The sequence below is a fragment of the Anabas testudineus genome, chromosome 8, assembly GCF_900324465.2.
Source record: "Anabas testudineus chromosome 8, fAnaTes1.2, whole genome shotgun sequence".
Lineage (NCBI taxonomy): Eukaryota > Metazoa > Chordata > Actinopteri > Anabantiformes > Anabantidae > Anabas > Anabas testudineus.
In genome coordinates, this window is record NC_046617.1 from 868,636 (window position 1) to 887,540 (window position 18,905).

The 18,905-nt window shown below is 39.7% G+C and overlaps 1 protein-coding gene across 1 annotated transcript; it reads left to right on the plus strand.

Moving 5' to 3' along the window:
- The first annotated feature begins 437 nt into the window (after nucleotides 1-437).
- On the plus strand, nucleotides 438-12,401 carry gspt1l (G1 to S phase transition 1, like). Its single transcript, XM_026353869.1, has 14 exons — nucleotides 438-883; nucleotides 2,179-2,223; nucleotides 2,769-3,020; nucleotides 5,358-5,391; nucleotides 5,504-5,581; nucleotides 5,776-5,956; nucleotides 8,199-8,353; nucleotides 9,537-9,677; nucleotides 9,784-9,877; nucleotides 10,244-10,324; nucleotides 10,557-10,730; nucleotides 10,897-10,986; nucleotides 11,271-11,439; nucleotides 11,752-12,401. Exons 1-14 carry the CDS (start codon nucleotides 691-693, stop codon nucleotides 11,802-11,804), a joined length of 1,740 nt encoding a protein of 579 aa, XP_026209654.1. The 5' UTR covers nucleotides 438-690; the 3' UTR covers nucleotides 11,805-12,401.
- Nucleotides 12,402-18,905: the final 6,504 nt, after the last annotated feature.

The window sequence follows — 18,905 nt, forward strand, 5'->3', positions numbered from 1 at the left end:
TAAAGAATAAATAATGGAGAAAAGTTTACCATGAAAATTGCCTACATTTTTGTACATTTTTTAAATGTACAGTTGTGATATTGTGATATTTGACTTTTTACGTTTTAATTTTGAGTCATAATTTCTCAATCGTATAATTTTGACTTATATTTGCTATGTCTTTATCGTGACAAACTCTTTTTATTTTTTATTTTTTCTGGTGTCAGAAATGGGCAAGTGACTCTATTAAAGTCTATAACAAAGCATTTTAAAAAAAGTCTTGGTTTGAATCTCCGATTTAATCTGAATCTGCGGTTCGTGAAAGGTCCTGACGTAAACGGCCCTTCGCTAGACGTAGGCTAATGTAGTTCTTTTGCTCTCAAGACCTTTTTTAAAGCAAATGTTTTCCGGTTTTTAAAAGACTTCGTATCCCAGTAGTCACCGCGGGCAGCACGTAGACTGACGGAACTCGCTAGCTCACGCGGACAGTCTCTGGGAGTGCTGAGTCGAATATCCTCTCTTCGTCTGTGCCGATAGAGACCGGCTGCTTAATTCACCTGAATCGGAGACCAAACATTCCACTTCGAGTTGGGACGCTTTTGTCAGTTCAACAGGTGTCCTAAATATTGGGTTTTGGGCGGCCCCTTGCGTAGACCACGAACTGCGTAGCTCAAATCTCGCAATAACGTTAGTGAAAATCCAAGACCCACGATGGACCCGAGAGACACTGCCCCTGATTCCTGGGAACAAGAGGACGATATGGAGGCCACAATCGAGGGACAACTTGAACCAGCATTCACAAGCCTAAATGTGAACGCTAAACCCTTCGTGCCCAATGTAAACGCCGCCGAATTTGTCCCGACTTTTGCCATGAAAATACACTCGGACGATCTCAGTTCTGCTGGTAAGTCCACAGACACGTTGGGGAGCTATGTTAGCTAGCGGCTAACATGAGCCTTAGCTAGATAGTTGCTAGCTCACTAGTCTCTTGAAGCGCGACTAACTAGCTGGTCGCTGTTGTGTTTTATGCAGTAGATATTTAGAGTGAATTACTTTAACACCAACCTGTCTATGCTGTTACCTTCACTCAGGCATTTTGCAACATAGTGGTGATGTATGGCTTGGTGATCACAGTCATAACTGTCTAAAAAGCAGCCCAACCGGCATTAGCTTGTTTTAACCCACTCTCGATAGCTAGCTAGCGTGTTGGTTAACTGGTGTGGTTTCACAGTTGAAGACCGAGTTCCTTGTGACCCTCACTGTTAAGTTGATGGGCTCTTACTAAGTAAGTGCCTATTCTCAAGAGCTAGTGGAACCAATCTTAAAGCAGCTTCACCTGATGATTAAAGCAGAGCTTGTCGTTGGAAAATTAGTGGGAATCTAAGTGTGAGGTGTGACGTGGATATTGTGACGCATTGCTGGTCAAGTGCTAAGCAAAGTGTGTCACTGGATATATCCCAGCTCCATTAATTGCATCCACGTTTCCCTCACTTGCGTCTTTTCCGCGCTCGGGTCATTTCATTGCTCTAAAAATATATGAAGATTTGTAAGGTAGAGACGCGAGGAGAGAGGAACCGAGGAAGTGAGGTTTTTAAAGCAACGACACATCCTCTGAACAGTTCTGTTTGTGATGGCAGCAGCTCACGTGTGGAGTTCCTATTTCTAATAAATACACACTGTCCAAATAATAATCAGGACACATATGGTTACCACTGGCCACACAGTGTTTTTTCTTATGATCATAAACTTCTGCTCATTTATGAAACTCCTTGTTTGATGAATGAGCTCCTTGTTCATCTCTCCCAATACATTGCACTTCCATTCTTCTGAGTGAAATATGAGGCTTTGGGGTGTGTTTCAACATGGAGGACTGGGACAACTTGTGGGGTGAGCGAGGATCAAGAAAGAAGCAATTAAAGAAAGTGGAATATAGCCACTGAGACCTGAGTGAAGGCATGAGATTGGATGGAGTAGTAACAAAGCAGTCACATTAATATTGAGAGACTGACCTTCCAGTTTCCATAAACACCGGCACCAGAGTTGTTTGTGGTCAAAAGTACTGTGTAAACAAAAAAGCTAAACAGTTGAGAATTTGCCCCCCCCCCCCCCCCCCTCGTGGTTGAACATAGTTTCACTTGTACAACAGGTTGGACTCATTCAACTTAACTTAAACATTAACGTGTCTTGTTTCCTTCTCAGTTGCTGGTGAAAAGAAATCCACCATGGAAGTATCGCAAAGCATTGGTATGTATGGAGACTGTGTTTAAGCTGGGTCCTTCTTGCTGTGCATCCCTTTTTGCAAATGAAAAACCTGACTTCAACGTTTGGCAAACACAACAAAGTTATTTCACACCATTACATGCTGGAGGTCAAGGGGTACCATATTGTCAGATATGCACTTGTTTACCTACTTCTTGTTGCAGGTTTTGTTGAGGTTGGACTTTATGGCCTGTATTTCCAATATAGTCATGTAAACTGTTGCTAATTATGTATAAGATCAAATTCCCAATACTTCACTGTAAAATTCTATAATTGTTGTAAAAAGGTACATTTAGTAGAATTAATAGCATCATGCCGTGGTATAAACAGTCGTTCATTTCTAGTTGCAGTCCTCTCACATCATTGCTTTTTGCAGAAATTACATTCTCAATTTAAAAGTAATACCAGAATGTCAGTGAATCAGGATCTGATCTCAAGTCCTGATGACAAAATGTTTTCACTCAAGTCATTTATTTTAGAGTTGTGTCATAGTGAGGTCACAGTAAATGATAGGCTTTGTGGCTTTGCAGCTCCATTGGAGAATGGCAACACAGAGATGACCACAGAGGAGCCATGGGACCAGAAAGAGGCAGAGTCTAATGAGGAGGAGCCAGGAGGTGGGTCATCCAGGGACCGGGGGCCAGAGGTAACGGCAACAACGGAGGAGACTGCTCCAGAGATAATGGAGGAGGAGGAGGAAGTGCCAGTACCCAAGGTTCAACCTGTACTGTCGGATGCCCCCAAGAAGGAACATATCAATGTTGTATTCATTGGACACGTAGGTCAGTGTAAACATCTCTACTGTTGTTCAGTTAGTGGATGATGAAGTTTACTGGAGGCGTTCTTAAAGAGACAAATTCATAGCACAGTGTGACTGAAAAAATGATAAGTCTATTGGTGTTCTGCAAACTCTTAATGTCACCAACCCCCCCAAAAAAGTCCAGAACCAACAATCTGTTGGTCTCTCTTAGTACTTCTGTCTGCTGGCTCCTACTGAAAATACAAAATCTTTAAAACACAAACATATACACTCCACCTTCATTTATTTTTGCTGTAGATTAAGAACAAAAATAGGGATGACATCAAAATATATATGAGACAAAACAAACATTTTAGCTTTTATTTCCAGGGTGACTGTGGCTCAATAGGTAGAGCAGTTGTCCACCAATCACAGGATTGGTGGTTCGATTGGTGATTGCTGGCTGCCATGTCACATGCCAAAGTGTCCTCGGGCAAGATACTGAACCCCAAATTTCCCCCGGTGAGTCAGGTCAGCTGCATATTCTTGGGTGAAAAACAAGCTATTGTGAAGCTAAGAGAAGATGGAGCCATTGCACATTGGCTATAGCCAGTACAACCAACTTAAAGAGGCTGCAGTGAAAGCCTGGAAAAGCAAAAGTTTGGTGATGTCAGTGGGTCACAGGCTTGATGCCATTATTGCAAGCAATTATTTGCTACTAAATGTATTACTGAAACTAAATATCAGGTCTTAGTCACGTTAATCTATTGAGGGGTTAAGGTTATGAAGTCTGTTTATTCCAATATTTTTGTTCACATGAAAGACAGGTTCACACTAAAGGTGCTAGCTTCTAAGTTGTGTATCAGATCCAGCTGTAAACACCTGGTAATAATAGCTGAAATGTTGATGTTGTCTCATTCATCTTTTGATGTATACGAGAAAACCAAATATTATTAGTCTCCAGGGAAAATAACTGGCCTCACTTTTTTTAATACCTTTGGAGAGGTGATGTGAATCTGTAAGTACAAATCAAAATAAACTACAGTGTCGGTTCATTGACACATGCTTACACAATACTTATTAGTAGCATTTGTTTGAATATACAGTTAGGCCCAGAAGTATCTGGGCAGTCAGAGTTTTTATGATTTTGCCTTTAATTCAATTCAATTTTATTTGTATAGCGCTTTTTACAATTGACATTGTCGCAAAGCAGCTTTACACAACCAAAGAACAGTACATGAACAGTGAATCATAATCAGATTGTTCTTTATACGCCAACACAATAGATATGGATTTGAAATAAAACAGTCAAGATGCCACTGATGATTTGCAATAAGGCCAAATGTAACATTGAATTTGAAGATACAATTGAAGCTCATGTAGAACATAAGAGAAGATAGAGGTTTTCGTTAGTATTGTTACACAATCATATTGCTCACTGTGTGCTTATACAGTGGTGTGAAAAAGTGTTGGCCCCCCTTCCTGTTTTCTTAATTTTTTGCATGTCACACTTTAATGTTTTAGTTTAAATATTAGTCAAAGACTAATAATAGACATTATTAAGGGAAAACAAAATCCAAAACTACATGGCGCTGTGTGAAAAAGTGTTTTAAAACTGTGGTTTAGCACACTTCTCAATCTCTTAAAAAATGTCATTTGAAAACGGCATGTTGTCTTTAGTTGTGTTTTCTTTAAAATACAACTTTAAAGTTGTTTGCAAAAAACTAAGAAATCAGGAAAGGGACCAACACTTTATCACACCACTGTACATGCCTCTGGAGTTCCCGATTCCAAAGGCAGTATTAGTCTATACCATACATGTTATATTTTATAACAAAAAATAATTTAAGTATTTATACTTTTAGCTTTTTTCTCATCAAAAAATATCTTCCAAACTATCAGGCTTTGTTACAATGCTACAATAGCCAACATGCTACACGATGTGGTCAGAGCCTTTTGTGCTTCTTAATGCTCACACGTTAATCATAGCAGAGCACAGACAGGGATTTAACACTGATGTTTGAGTTAGCTCAGCTCTTCAAGCTGTCATGTTTCTGTTCTGTGGCCATTGTTTACTCAGCTGTCCAGTGTGCAGTTTACTACCAGTTTACACATTACTTACAAGTACACTACGCCCTTCGTGATCATACCTTACCTTTAGTCACAGCAAGTGCAGAGGAAGGCTTTCGGGTCTTCTTTTGCACTTCTGAATTTGATGGTCAGTGACCAGTGTTTATGGTCAGTAGATGTGGTTGATATTTTACTGGCTTTGCAAAGCGTTAGGAACTCTGCTGCTCTGGTGGGAAGCTTAACCTGAGTCTGATTAATGTCACAGCTGTGGTTAATCTAACACCAATCCCCAATTGTACTACTTCTTTAGATGCTGGAAAGTCAACTATTGGTGGACAAATCATGTGAGTAGCTGTCTTATTTGTGTGTGTGTGTTTCCATATAATAACTGGGATTATATTCAGGATACCACCCATTTGATTTGTTCTCTTTGGTTTGTGTATCTCCGTCCTTCAGGTATCTAACAGGCATGGTCGACAAGAGAACCTTGGAGAAATATGAGAGAGAAGCCAAGGAAAAGAACAGAGAAACTTGGTGAGTTATATGTGAACTTTTACTATGACATGGAAATAAGCTGAAGGGTTCCTGAATAAAAATATGAAGTTGTGGCCATGAACCATGTGTGGCTCTGCGAGTATTAGTATTAACTTAATAGATGTTTGGAATTTTAAGACTGGTTTCCCACTAGAGACTAAAGCAACAACAAAATATCACCTTATTTGTCACAGGTATCTGTCTTGGGCTCTGGACACCAACCAGGAGGAGAGGGACAAAGGCAAGACAGTGGAGGTTGGCCGGGCGTACTTTGAGACAGATAAAAAACATTTTACCATCCTAGACGCTCCAGGCCACAAAAGCTTTGTACCCAACATGATTGGTGGTGCATCACAAGCAGACCTGGCCGTTTTGGTGAGTCTAGAAAATAACCAGGGTTGTTAAACTGTGAGTGGAGCATGTTTCAGAAAGGTTCAAGTTTGAAATTAAGCACAGAGAAGCCTGAGGCACCCCTAAGATTACCCGAGGTAGGACAATACCCCAGCGTGCGCTGAAGGTCCCAGCCCAGTGAAGCCAACATAACAAAATCAACAAAAAGCAGGGATGAAATCCTGTGGTTCCTAAACCAGACTCCCTCCGACCCCTTGCTGAGCCTAGAAATTCCGTCCATGAAAATAATAATAAACAGAACCGGTGACAAAAGTTGGCACTGTCAGAATCCAGCAAGCACTGGGACTGACTTATTGCCAGCAATGTAAACAAGCTCCTGAGCTTGTGTGGGAGGTTAAGCGGTACCAACCAGAGATGGTCAGTCTCGCCTCTATGCATAGCTTAAGCTATGAAACCTAACTCCTTGAGAGAGGTTGGACCCTCTTCTACTCTGGAGTACCTAACTGGTACCCAAAGCACTTTTTCTCTGTGTCTTATTCACCCAGTCACGTGCACACACCAATGGCAAAGCTGCTATGCGGCTGACTTTACTCACTGGGGGCAGTATCTTGCCCAAGTGACAGGAGAAGCCGGGGAATCGAAGCAACAACTGCTCTACTTCCTGAGCTACAGTTGCCTTATCACAGCATCACAGTGATGGCTTGAACTAATAAGGAAGCAGTGTTTACATTATAAGTTGATTTTTACTGTATAACATGTCCTGCTCAGATTAAATGTGGTGACAATGATTTAAAAAAAAACAAAAAAAAACATACACAAATCTGGAGTCTATGTAAATAAACACATGGGTTGTCAGTCCCATCTCTGCTCGTTATATTAACTTCTGCTTTAATTATATGTCAAAACATAATGTAACAAACAGTTTCCATAGGGCCGGTGTATTTAACAAAAATTTAAAGAGCTCCGGTTACACAATATCTTTGGAAGCAAAGGTCCAGAAGGTTATAATGTCTAACTATTTACTGCCATATCTTATTAAGTAGCCTGCATGTAGTCAATACTTGACTGTCAAATCAAATGAATTCAGTACAATTCAAAAACCTTTTGACAAATTTCTTGTTATGTAACATCAAACTGAGCATGTGGCTCAAGATCCTGGGGGACTGGTCATACTGGGCTCCGAGGCTAGCAACTTTCTGTGATCACACTTCAGATTTTCAAACCTTTATGTTTTGTCTCATAATGCCGTTTGACATTGGCTCTTTTAATAAAAGCCACAGTGGTTTAGTGCTGCCAGTGGTAACAGAAAGGAGTCTGTTCATTCTGGATTAAAAACTCAATTTTCTCTGTCCACTTTTCTCTTTGGACTTTTTTATATTTATCTCTTCCTTTTTCAGTCTCACCTTTATCAATGTTCTCCTCTCTGTCATCTGTATCTCTCCCCCTCTGTCGTCTGTATCTCTCTCCTTTCCGTCATCTGTATTCCTCCCCCTCTCTGTCGTCTGTATCTCTTCTCTCTGTCTTCTGTATCTCTTCTCTCTGTCGTCTGTATCTCTTCTCTCTGTCTTCTGTATCTCTCTCGTCTCTGTCGTCTGTATCTCTCTCCTCTCTGTCATCTGTCTCTCTCCTCTGTCTCTCTGTTATCACTGTCTTTGTTTATTAATTCCTTTCCAACCTTGAACTTTCTCTCATCTACTGTTGAGTCGTTAAATTTACAGCCTGTGATCCACAGAATCGATTGGCTAAGTGAAGTCACATGGGATTGCTTAACTTGCATTTAATTGACCAATGCATTCTTGCATCCACTAAATAAATTCAGTAAAGGTCACAATAGCCGGGCCGATTAAAAATGAAGGTGCCCGCTACATTTGGAATCAAAACGTTCTGTATGGTCTGTAGCTTCTGGGTCCGGATCCGTGTTGATAACTGGTATTGATACTAGTAACAACCATTTTTGCTAACAGTTTAAATTAATGTACCATTTGTCGAGGCTGGTATCTGCGCAGCCATTTTCAGTACCGCAAAAAGAATAAAGGAAGACAGCAGCCTAGAGCAGGAGCTAAAACCCAACAACCAGAATTAGAAGTTGATCAAAATGCAAATATATTAAATAGGTAAAAAGCACTTTGTTTGAGCTGTTTGATGTTTTGGTTTCTGTGCAACATTTTCATTTTATTCCTATATAATCTATCTGTGACATATTACCTATTTATATGGGCAGTATTTTAGTGGCACTTGTAAACTGAATGAATGTGCTTTCCCTCAGGTGATCTCTGCTAGGAAAGGTGAGTTTGAAACTGGTTTCGAAAAGGGTGGACAAACACGGGAGCATGCCATGTTGGCCAAAACGGCTGGTGTCAAGCACCTGGTAGTCCTAGTAAATAAAATGGATGATCCAACAGTCAACTGGAGTCTGGAGAGGTGAGTAGATGCATAATAATTATTAAGCAGTAAACAGTATTAAAAGTAAAGCCATGATCACATTCCAAGGGGACACTTTGGAATGTATCTGCATACACAGAATATAACATATATGCTGTGTATGCAGATACATTCCACACCAGAAAACAAAATGGAAACCTCCCCAAAGAGAGCTCCTCTGTTCAGTTTCGCTGAAACGCATTTGTGTGTAGCACTGTTTGTACCTCCATGTAGTGTGCGTACATGTGCAATACCAGCTGGTAATGCTGGTACTTGAAACTGAAAATCAAATGAAACATCCATGCACATAGAGCTGCATGCTTTTTTCCAAATTAATTCAAGCTGAATAGTTTGTTTGTTTTTTAATTACATTTTCGGGTGAAATAATTTAGAGGTCTCACAATTTTAAGTTCTTCAGGCTTCAACAAAACCTTTATTTATTTATTTATTTATTTTTTAAGCTTTGACAGAAGGCCAGAGCAAATTACAAAATATTCTATGTGTCTTATAAACACTTAATTATTTGGGGCGGCAGTAGCTCAGGTGGCAGACGTCTACAAACCCCAGGGTGAGTGGTTCGAGTTCACCGACACCGAAACCCTGTAGTAGCACCAACACACTGTCTGGCACCTGTCCAAGCATAATTTCCCCAAGGGGATCAATAAAGTATTCATTATTATTAACATGCATATTTTATATGTGAAAAAGCTTTATGACCAAAGTGTGTTACTCATACCTTCCACTACTGCTCTTTTAACACCTCCTCACACTAATGATGTAGTCATTTAGTCTCTAGACATTTCTGACTGTTAGTAGTTGTTTGACTAAGTTGTTTGTTGCTAGTTGTTTTTAAAAACTAGCACAATAAGGACATTTAAGAGGCCACTTGTCTGCAATTGTCTGCAGTTATTAGTTGAGGCTGATTATTAAACTGGATGTCTGCTCATACTCACAGTCCATAACCTGTGTTTTTGATGGTGTGAAGATGAGTGATTTGTTTAGGTCAAGGTTCTGTGTTGCACCTGAAGTTTAAAATAGTGATATTTCAGTGAAGTGTTAGTCTCCTTCCCAGAGCTAAAGAGTATTTAAGTAGTTGCTAGGTTCTGTATTGTTTAGTGTGTCTGGCTGGATGTTTGTGCAGTGTTGCAGTGAATATTTGCCTTCGGGTTGTCTTAATCCTCAGGTATGAAGAATGTAAGGAGAAACTGTTGCCATTTTTGAAGAAGGTGGGCTTCAACCCAAAGAAAGACATTCACTTCATGCCGTGCTCTGGGCTGACAGGAGCCAACCTGAAAGAGCCTGCAGAGATGTGCTCCTGGTATACGTAAGTCCAAGAACTTCTCCTTTAAGAGCTAGGTGCTGCTGTGGTAAAGGATTTCACTCATTTATCAGGCTAAACTAACTGCTGTTCTTGTCTGCTGTGGCTGCAGAGGATTACCATTCATTCCACACCTGGATAATTTGCCACATTTCAACAGATCAAGTGATGGGCCTGTCAGATTGCCTATTGTAGACAAATACAAGGTAAGTGTGTACAGTGCACAAGTTTAACATTTAAATAAAAGATGTTAATTGAGACTTATATTTCCTCCTGGTTACCAGTGTTTAGATAGTGGTCAGTAAATGTGTGTGAGTGCATTTCTTTTATTTTATTTACATTATAGCTTCTACAGTATGTGTAATATAAATGAATGTCATTACCCAGCATTTGCACATCATAGACTTAAGTTCATATCCATCTTCTCTCCAGAGTTACATTCACACAATGACCAGCTGTAGTCATGTCTTGTTGCACTTGCTGTACGGGACACATGAGATTTCCTGTCTGTGACCAGTGACTGATGCTTCCTCTCATACCAGCTCTCTAACATTTTGTTGTTTCTTCATCAGGACATGGGAACAGTGATTCTGGGCAAATTAGAGTCAGGCTCCATCTGTAAAGCACAGCAGTTGGTCATGATGCCAAACAGGGTACGGTATACTGTAAGAGACAATGAAAACTCTACACATGTAGACATGCACGGTATACAGTTAAGAGAAAACCTTTAACTGTATACATTACAACTCTTAATTGTATACATAAATTAATAATGATGGTGGTGATGGTGAGACAGATACATATTAGACAGATGCATATGTAAAAATATAAAGAGGTAAAGGGAACTGTGTTTTCCTACACCTGTTGTTGTTTTTCCTCATGCAGCATGTGGTGGAGGTTTTGAGTCTCCTCTCAGATGATGTGGAGACAGACGATGCTGTGCCAGGTGAAAACCTCAAACTGCGGCTAAAGGGCATAGAGGAGGAGGAAATCCTGCCTGGCTTTATCCTGTGTAATGCTGAGAACCTTTGTCACTCAGGACGCACCTTTGACGCCCAGGTGAGTTCACATTGCAGCTTTATGGCCAGCATTTCATATTGTTCCTGAGAAGAATGTGAAATGTTTCGCACCGTCATCATTATCACCAGAGCAGCTCCTCAGTGTCCAGTTGTTAGCGAAGTCCTTTTGGTTGTAGCTTCATAATCACAAACACTTTTCTCCTCAGATTGTCATCATTGAACACAAATCCATCATCTGTCCAGGTTACAATGCAGTTCTTCACATTCACACCTGCATTGAAGAGGTGCAAATTACGGTAAGACCTAAGACCTCACATTAGTCACTGACATTGCCCTTAGAAGTCATTTTGTAGAAAGTGCAGACAGGGTTGGTTTAAAAAGACAAACGTATTGTGATGAACTTTTCATTACGGTTTTGGGTTGGTAGATGTAGCCGCTATGGCAAGTACATATGTGGAATATTCATAGTCCTATTTGATATCATTACAGTAGATGCACATAGTGATTTCAAATGATAATTCATTCCATTACACTGTCCTGTGTATGTGCTGATATTTTGGTGCTCTTGGCTTTTCAACAGGCCTTAATCTGTCTGGTAGACAAAAAGACAGGTGAGAAGAGTAAGACGCGACCGCGATTTGTCAAACAGGACCAGGTGTGCATTGCCCGTCTGCGCACAGCAGGAACCATTTGCCTCGAGACCTTTAAAGATTTTCCTCAGATGGGACGGTTTACCTTAAGGGACGAAGGTAGAGCACCTGCAGATACTGTTCATTTGGTGTAATTTGAGCTTTTATTTACTTAAAGTGCCCATATTGTGCCTTTTGGGGCTTAAAAACTGGTCTAAAATGTACTAGTAGAGTATAGTGAGCAGCAAGTCTTGCCTGAACAGGTGTTTGGACCAAACCTGAACTTTGAATGGCCACTTAGAAAAAACAAAAAGTGGATTTTGCACAATATGGGCTCTTTAAATATGTTCAAAGATAAAACTATTGGTATGAGGAATTTTGGTTTGTCTTGACTGTGAGAGATGTGATGTATGTGTCGTCTTTGTGTCTTAGGTAAGACTATTGCCATTGGTAAAGTGCTGAAACTGGTCGCCGAGCGGGACTGAAGATGACAGATCACTTTGAGAATCCTGGTGAGAAGGAACAGGCGGAGCTTGGTCATAACCTGCCCACACTGTTGTCAGGGGCGACAGCACCTCCCTGTCATGCCCCCCTTCTGGGTGCCGAAGATGAGCTTTAGAGAAAAACTCATGTGAAAAAGAACCTGTTTTTAAGCAAATGACAACCAAGATGAAGTCCACACGAGTCAGCTTTCTCATATTGAGAGCTCATCTATGCCATTTCTGGGTTAGCCCTTCTCCACCTCTCCCCACTGCCCTCCTTTGGCCTACTCACCATGACTTGATTTTGATTTTTATTTTTTTATTTTTATGGGTTTTTTTTTTGTTGTTGTTGTTTTGTTTCATAAGTGACAAATGGCAGAAGTTAAATCTGTAAAAAGATGTGGACCAGGATTTTGCTTGGAGTATAAAACTGATTTTCCAGAAGTAAATAGCAAAAGAAATTGTTAAAGAGAAATTAACCAGTTGAAACCAAATCTCCCTTTGCTTTTACCCATGTTTTGGTTTCTCGTGTGACGTTCTGGCAGTGAGCTTGAGCGTGTTCAGATGTTATTAAAGCAAACAACTATGACAATAAAATAACTTGGGGAAAATACGGTGTGTTGATTTTCAATGGTGACATATCACACATATTTCAGTCAGCATGTGATGATACATAGGAAATGTCAGTAAAAAAAAAAAAAGCCAAATGTGTGCCTGGGATTATATATATATCTATATATCTCTCTCTCTCTCTCTATATATATATATATATATCTATATCTATATATCTCTCTATATATATAGATATATGTGTGTGTGTGTGTATGTATATATATGTGTATATATATATGTATATACATATATATTACACGTGTATATATATGTATGTATATATGTATGTATATATATATATATGTATGTATATACATACATGTGTATGTATGTATGTATGTGTATATATGTATGTATATATATAAGTATATATATGTATATATATGTGTATATGTATGTATGTATGTATATATATGTGTATATATATATACATACATACATATACACACACACATATATATATATATATATATATATATATATATATATATATATATATATATATATATATATATATATATAAAATAAAAATAAGAAGAAAGTCTTTAATAGTTGTGTAGTCAGGACTGTCTAGACATCACTGAATGCTTGGTTTTCTTCCCTCCAGCCCTCACTTTGATTGTTTTTGCAGTGTTTATCCATTGTGCCCATCTGCACTCTGAAGCATTTGCAATGGAACGTTCAGCCTGGGCTTTCTGACCAGTCTGCAGAACGCTGTGATGAATGATGTGGCTTATATTTGTCCCAAGCTGAAAGGAGCTATCTTCAGATATCTTGTTCAACACTTTGAATAAAATAATACAGTGTTGCTGTGTTTGTTTGTATAATGTTTTTGAGCATTGAGTTGAAACCAGTGAAACCAACAACAAGACGCCTCAGGTTATTTGGGGTCACTGGGAAACAAATGAAGGTTCTAAGTGCAGACCAGTTGTGATTTGTAAAATGATGTGATGGCCATGCTGGTTAAGTGTGCTCTCAATGAAGTAACCAGCAAAGAACTACTGAACCAGAGATTAGAGCTGGCCCTCCAGTATACAGCGCATACAACGCTAATACTACAAATCCCAGAATGCTTTGTTAGTGCATTGGCTCGTCAGTTGAGACCGCCAGGCGCCCCCTCCTCTGTTGGCAATCATAAGCATCACATCAGACAAACTTAATCCTCCCCCTCCCCAAAAATGGCCTAATGAAAGATGCCAAGTACACAGTTCACAAAAAAACTGGCGCCAAACCCGGCAATTTGCCAACTTTGAAGCCCAGAAATGCAGATTTGAACTGCTCAGACGTGGAAAGGCAGAAACCAACCAGTTTCCATGTTTCCTCCCCGACACACTGACCCCAACTCCATGCCCAAGGTGCTCAAATGCTCTCTGTGTTCGCCAGCACATATCTATGTTGATGAAGATGAACAAAAAACACTCAGGAGTCGTCTCACTGTTGAACACCTTCACTCACTCTTGAGGATTTCCTCAGCCCAGATGTTGATACACTTGCATCTAAGAAGAAATGCCAGGTATCTAGCTTGAACAAATGTGCATCAGAGTAAATCAAAGTGTAGCAAACTGTGTTGAATGAATGCTGTCTTTATGCACTTTTTCTACTCCAAGGCATGGACTGTTAATAGTTGAAAGACTGCATTTTCATTGAACGTGTACATTGTACAGATAGAGACATAATAATTTATTTTATTAATTTAAATATAAAGCGAATACCACTGATGTGTTTTATTTCAAATTCAATTTCTCATTTGTTCATAATATTAAGCTTTGCTTGCTCCAGATTCAATGTTTATTCTTTGTTTCAATATGAAAAGGTTTAACATTACAGATCTGGAGAACTGGGAAAACAGGCACAATTGCAGTAAATTTTTTTAATATATATTGAGTTTAGCTCTGGCGACTTCATCCCAGTTTTTACATTTGGCCCACTGCTCTAAACCATCAAACCTCCTCCACAGCTTGATTATACTTTCAGGTCAGGCCGCACATGCTCCACCACCACCACCCTCATCAGCAACTGCTGTCAAGAATCAGTTCTGCTGTTCAAGTTATGTAATTGTTTGGTTACATATGTAAATAATGTCTGTATAAAAGAGTGGACCTTTAGAGGACAGAAACATGGTTAAGAACATTACGTCACTTATGTAGCACTTTGTATTATATTATTATATGTATTACATTTTTGCTACTTTGCAGTATTAAGCTTTGTGAAGATTTGGACGGAGAAAAGTTTGGTCCGAAGTTCATTTTTCTCCCTGTGGGTTAGTGCGGCCAGTGAGGTACGTTGGGCTTTAGAGTCTTGCATTGTGTCTGAGGCTGCTAAGTGTTCCCGTAATCCTGAATTCATGTAAATATGACATTTTATAGTTTTCAGTAATTGTTTAAGTGATATTTGTGTTGTGCATATTTTATTGTAAGTGCTATCTTATTTATGTTTGTTTTATATTCAGTTCTCACGACATGCTGAAAATTGGAAAAATAAATGCCTGTGAACAAACACGTTGTGTCCGTGATTAACTTGAGGGGAGTTACATGTACCATCACATGGACATGGCTTCAACTCCATTAAATTTGGTGATCAGCCTCATTAGTGACAACCATGAGGTAGCTTACAGGGAGGAGGTACAAAACCTGGCTGTGTCTCCAGCTTCAGGTTCCTGGGAACCAACATCTCAGTGTACCTGTCCTGGGCCACCAACAGCTCCAGCCTGGTCAGGAAGGCTCACCAGCGCCTTTTCTTCTTGAGGACATTGAAGAAGAACCACTTGTCTTTATCCGTCCAGTTGAAATTCTACCGCTGTGCAATAGAGAGCATCCTCACCAGTAGTACCACAGTCTGGTGTGGGACATGCACTGTTATTTCCCTGAGCACAAGGCAGTGGTGGTGAAAACTGCCCAATGCATCACAGGGACTCCACTTCCAGTCATTAAACACATCCAGAGGACACGCTGCCTTCGCTGACCTCACAGCATTCTCTAGGACTCCTCTCACCCTTCCTAATATACACTCTTTAACCTCCTGTCCTCTAGAAGGTGCTGTTACATTACTGAACACTGACCCCCTCACTCAACTACACCACTGGATGCCTTGTTGTGCTGGACAGTTTTGTTCTTCCAAGTGGAGTATGTGTTTTTTTTTATCCAGGTGTAGTAAGGGTGAAGTATACTCCTCTTGACCAGCAGGAGGCAGAAGAAAATACTTCCCAGGGAGCAGGAGAAGAGCACACCTGATGATGATTGAGTGTCATGGTAAATATTTTATACATATACCTATGTACGTGCTCTGTATGCGTTTTTGCATGTTTACATTTGTTTTATTTTTTATATATAATAAATTTTATAATACAAATAGATTTCAAACAAACTTCTTTCACTTTGACATTATGGGAATTTTTTTTGTAGAATTTACCAGAAAATAATGAATTCATTTTGGAATAAGGCTGTAATATAGCAAAATGTGGAAAAAGTTAAGCACTGTGATGCACTGTATGTGGGTGCAGGCACACAAGAGGTCCAACCCTGGCATGGAGCCCAAAGACCGCCACAACCAGGACAGACAGCACAGTACCGCAGCCTCCACCCACCCCACTCCAGGAGATGGAATCAATGGGATATTGGGATATGGGATAGGAGATATTAACAGCCTGCCACTGGTGCTTTGAGAAAGCAGACAATGTTTCTAAGGTGATGTGATTTAAGTGTGCTGTATTGAATGATGCTTAATTTCTTTACTGTTTTCCAATTCATGAGGATGGCTTACTTTGCCACGCAGAGGGCAATGAGAAGTAGATGTTATGTGTTGACCTCTACATCAAAAGTGGGCAACGCTGGTCCCTCTGGAAGACTGAACCTTAGAGAGGTTTGACCAATTGTTCTAAGTACAGCATTTGCAGAACTGATCAACTGAGCTTCACTGACCACACCTCCTGGGCATGGGCAGCAAAGGACAGATTTAGATTTTGCAGATTTGCCCTTTTCAGTGTCATAAAGATCAAACCCTGCCTATGCAACCCAACTCATTGTGCAGACACTGGTCATATCTCTGATGGGGTTATCAAAATCTCTGATGGGGCTGATCCACAATACAGCAGCATGGCTCATTTCTGATAAGCCAAAAAGGACACGTTACACCACTATTCAGATCTCTGCACTGCCTTTCTCCAGCTGCCTGCATCAGGTTTAAAGCTCTGACCCTTGCCTACAGAGCTCTCAACTAAACAGCACCTGCCTACGTGAACTGGCTCATCCAGGTCGACAATCCTTCCCATCCACTGCACTCTGCAAATGAACGATGTTTAGTGACGCACTCACCCCACCTCTGCACCTCAGCAGCCTCACTCCCAACTACTCCCACAATTTTATCTGCACTTAAATCTTAAATAATATCTTGCACTTACACCTCATAAAACAGAAACAGTTCTTAGAGCACTTTAATATTTTTGGGTTTTGGCTGTTCTTGGCTTAGATCATTGCAATCTTTCATTCCACATTACATCACAGTTTGCTGTGTATGGGACTTTGCAGCCACAGAGCAGTCAGAATGCCAAAGCTGTATTATTATTATTATCATTATATATTTATTATATATTTAATCTATAACATATATGTTTCTAAATCATCAAACTGGCTCCTAACCCTCGTCCTCAAGGCACACGGCTTGGTTTTCCATCTATCTCTGTACTACCCACTGCTAATTACCTAGATCAAGTGTGTTCAGCTAATCAGAAGCTGTACTGTAAGTGCAGGGATAGTTGAAATAAGGCTAGTTGAGGACCAGATTTATGATTATGCTTAATACATGTAGTTGTTTCGTAATGTAGAACGCTAATTACGTTTAAGTTTATATCAGTAGTCTTTACTCAAAATCTTTAGTTCACATAAACAGTTTGTAAGAAAGTTGTATGAGATTAATTATTGTGAGTTAACATGACAAGTAACATGAGTTATCACTACTTAAAATTACTTTTTTTTAAATTTCATTTTATCATTTTCAGAATATAATAAAGAGAAAAAAAATATATACATTTCAAAGTTCGAAGTATTTTTTTGGTCTAATGAGGCAAGATTACACTTCAAATGTGTTCCTGCAGCATTAGGAAACTCACACACCAACCAAGACAAGTAAAAACAGGAATTAAAACTGCTTGGTAGCATCTAAAAGTGACTGGACATTCCAAACTTAAACGAGTTCAATAACACAAAATAACAAGGACCTTAGAGTTTGATTGTATCACTGGTGTCAAGTGAATGAAACCAACTGAGGCTTCTGTGCTATACAGCAAAATATATCACGGGGTATTGGGGTAAAAAAATAGGACAACAATGATATAGGGAATAAAGAATTACATGGTTGGAGTGAAGAAAAAAAATCAGTGTAGACCAGTGGGGTGGTTTCATATCATGATGGCTACACAGGTAATTAGAAAGAACTCAATCCCATGTAAAACCTAGACATTATATACAAGCATACATACAGTACTTACATATTCATTATTGTACAAAACTTTATACCAATACACACACTGGAATGTAAATACTTGAACTCAGATACAATCGACTCAAAGGCACAGCTGAAACATTTATTGTTGCAGAACATTACATATTTACATACACTCACTGGCCACTTCATGACCTGTCGAATCCATTACAACCCAATACAGCAGCTCTGCCATGAATTCTACTATTACATGGTGATAAATTCTCAGTTTTTGTTGAAACTGTCGGAAAGGTGTTAATTCTGCTATGTGATTATATTGAGAGGTGCCCCCCCATTAATTTTTAATATGTTGACCACCCACTCTGATTTCAAGAGAGCACAGCACATTCATGTTCAATCAGGAGGATCCCAATGTCAGGGAGGCTCAATGAGTCCTAAAACATAACATACTGTAAGTGCATTCATGGAATTCAATGTGCACAGACATTCTTGGTGTAAGCAGGGACATAATCTGTAATGTTTTAACCTTTAACCCCTTTTGTCACACATAAACTCACCATACTTTCACTTCCATTGCATCTTCACAGAAACCCTTGAAACCAGAAATGATCAACTTTAGCTCGCTTTGCTTTTCAAAATCCACAATTAAGCACTCAGTAGCCCGGACGAGCAGCTTTTTCTGTCGGACTCGGTGCTCAGACAGATGTGTTGAAACGGGCCCATCTCAGTAGCTCTTTTAATGCTACTACAATTACTGTTCATTATATGGCAACAAACACAAGAGAACAGAAAAGAAACTCCATCATTGCCTTAGGAAAACCAATCAATCCAAAAACCTAGGTCCCCCAAACACACATCTAAGTCATGTTAGGGCACTTTGTTGAAGGAAAGTCATGAAGTGCTGCTTTAGAAGACCTGGTGTCCACAATCCCAACTTGAATCAGTGATTTGGAATAAGTTGGACTGAAAAGTGCAGGAAAAGCAGCCAACAAGTACTCAACACTTGTGCAAAGTCCTTCAAGAGTGTTGCGAAACTATTCAAGGTGACTTCCTCAT

Excerpts from the sequence above, each read along its gene's own strand:
- gspt1l (XM_026353869.1), top strand. The coding sequence starts at position 691 with ATGGACCCGAGAGACACTGCCCCTGATTCCTGGGAACAAGAGGACGAT. Across the intron at positions 10,325-10,556 it reads TGGTCATGATGCCAAACAGG|CATGTGGTGGAGGTTTTGAG; the intron begins GTACGGTATACT and ends TTCCTCATGCAG. Across the intron at positions 10,987-11,270 it reads TTGAAGAGGTGCAAATTACG|GCCTTAATCTGTCTGGTAGA; the intron begins GTAAGACCTAAG and ends GCTTTTCAACAG.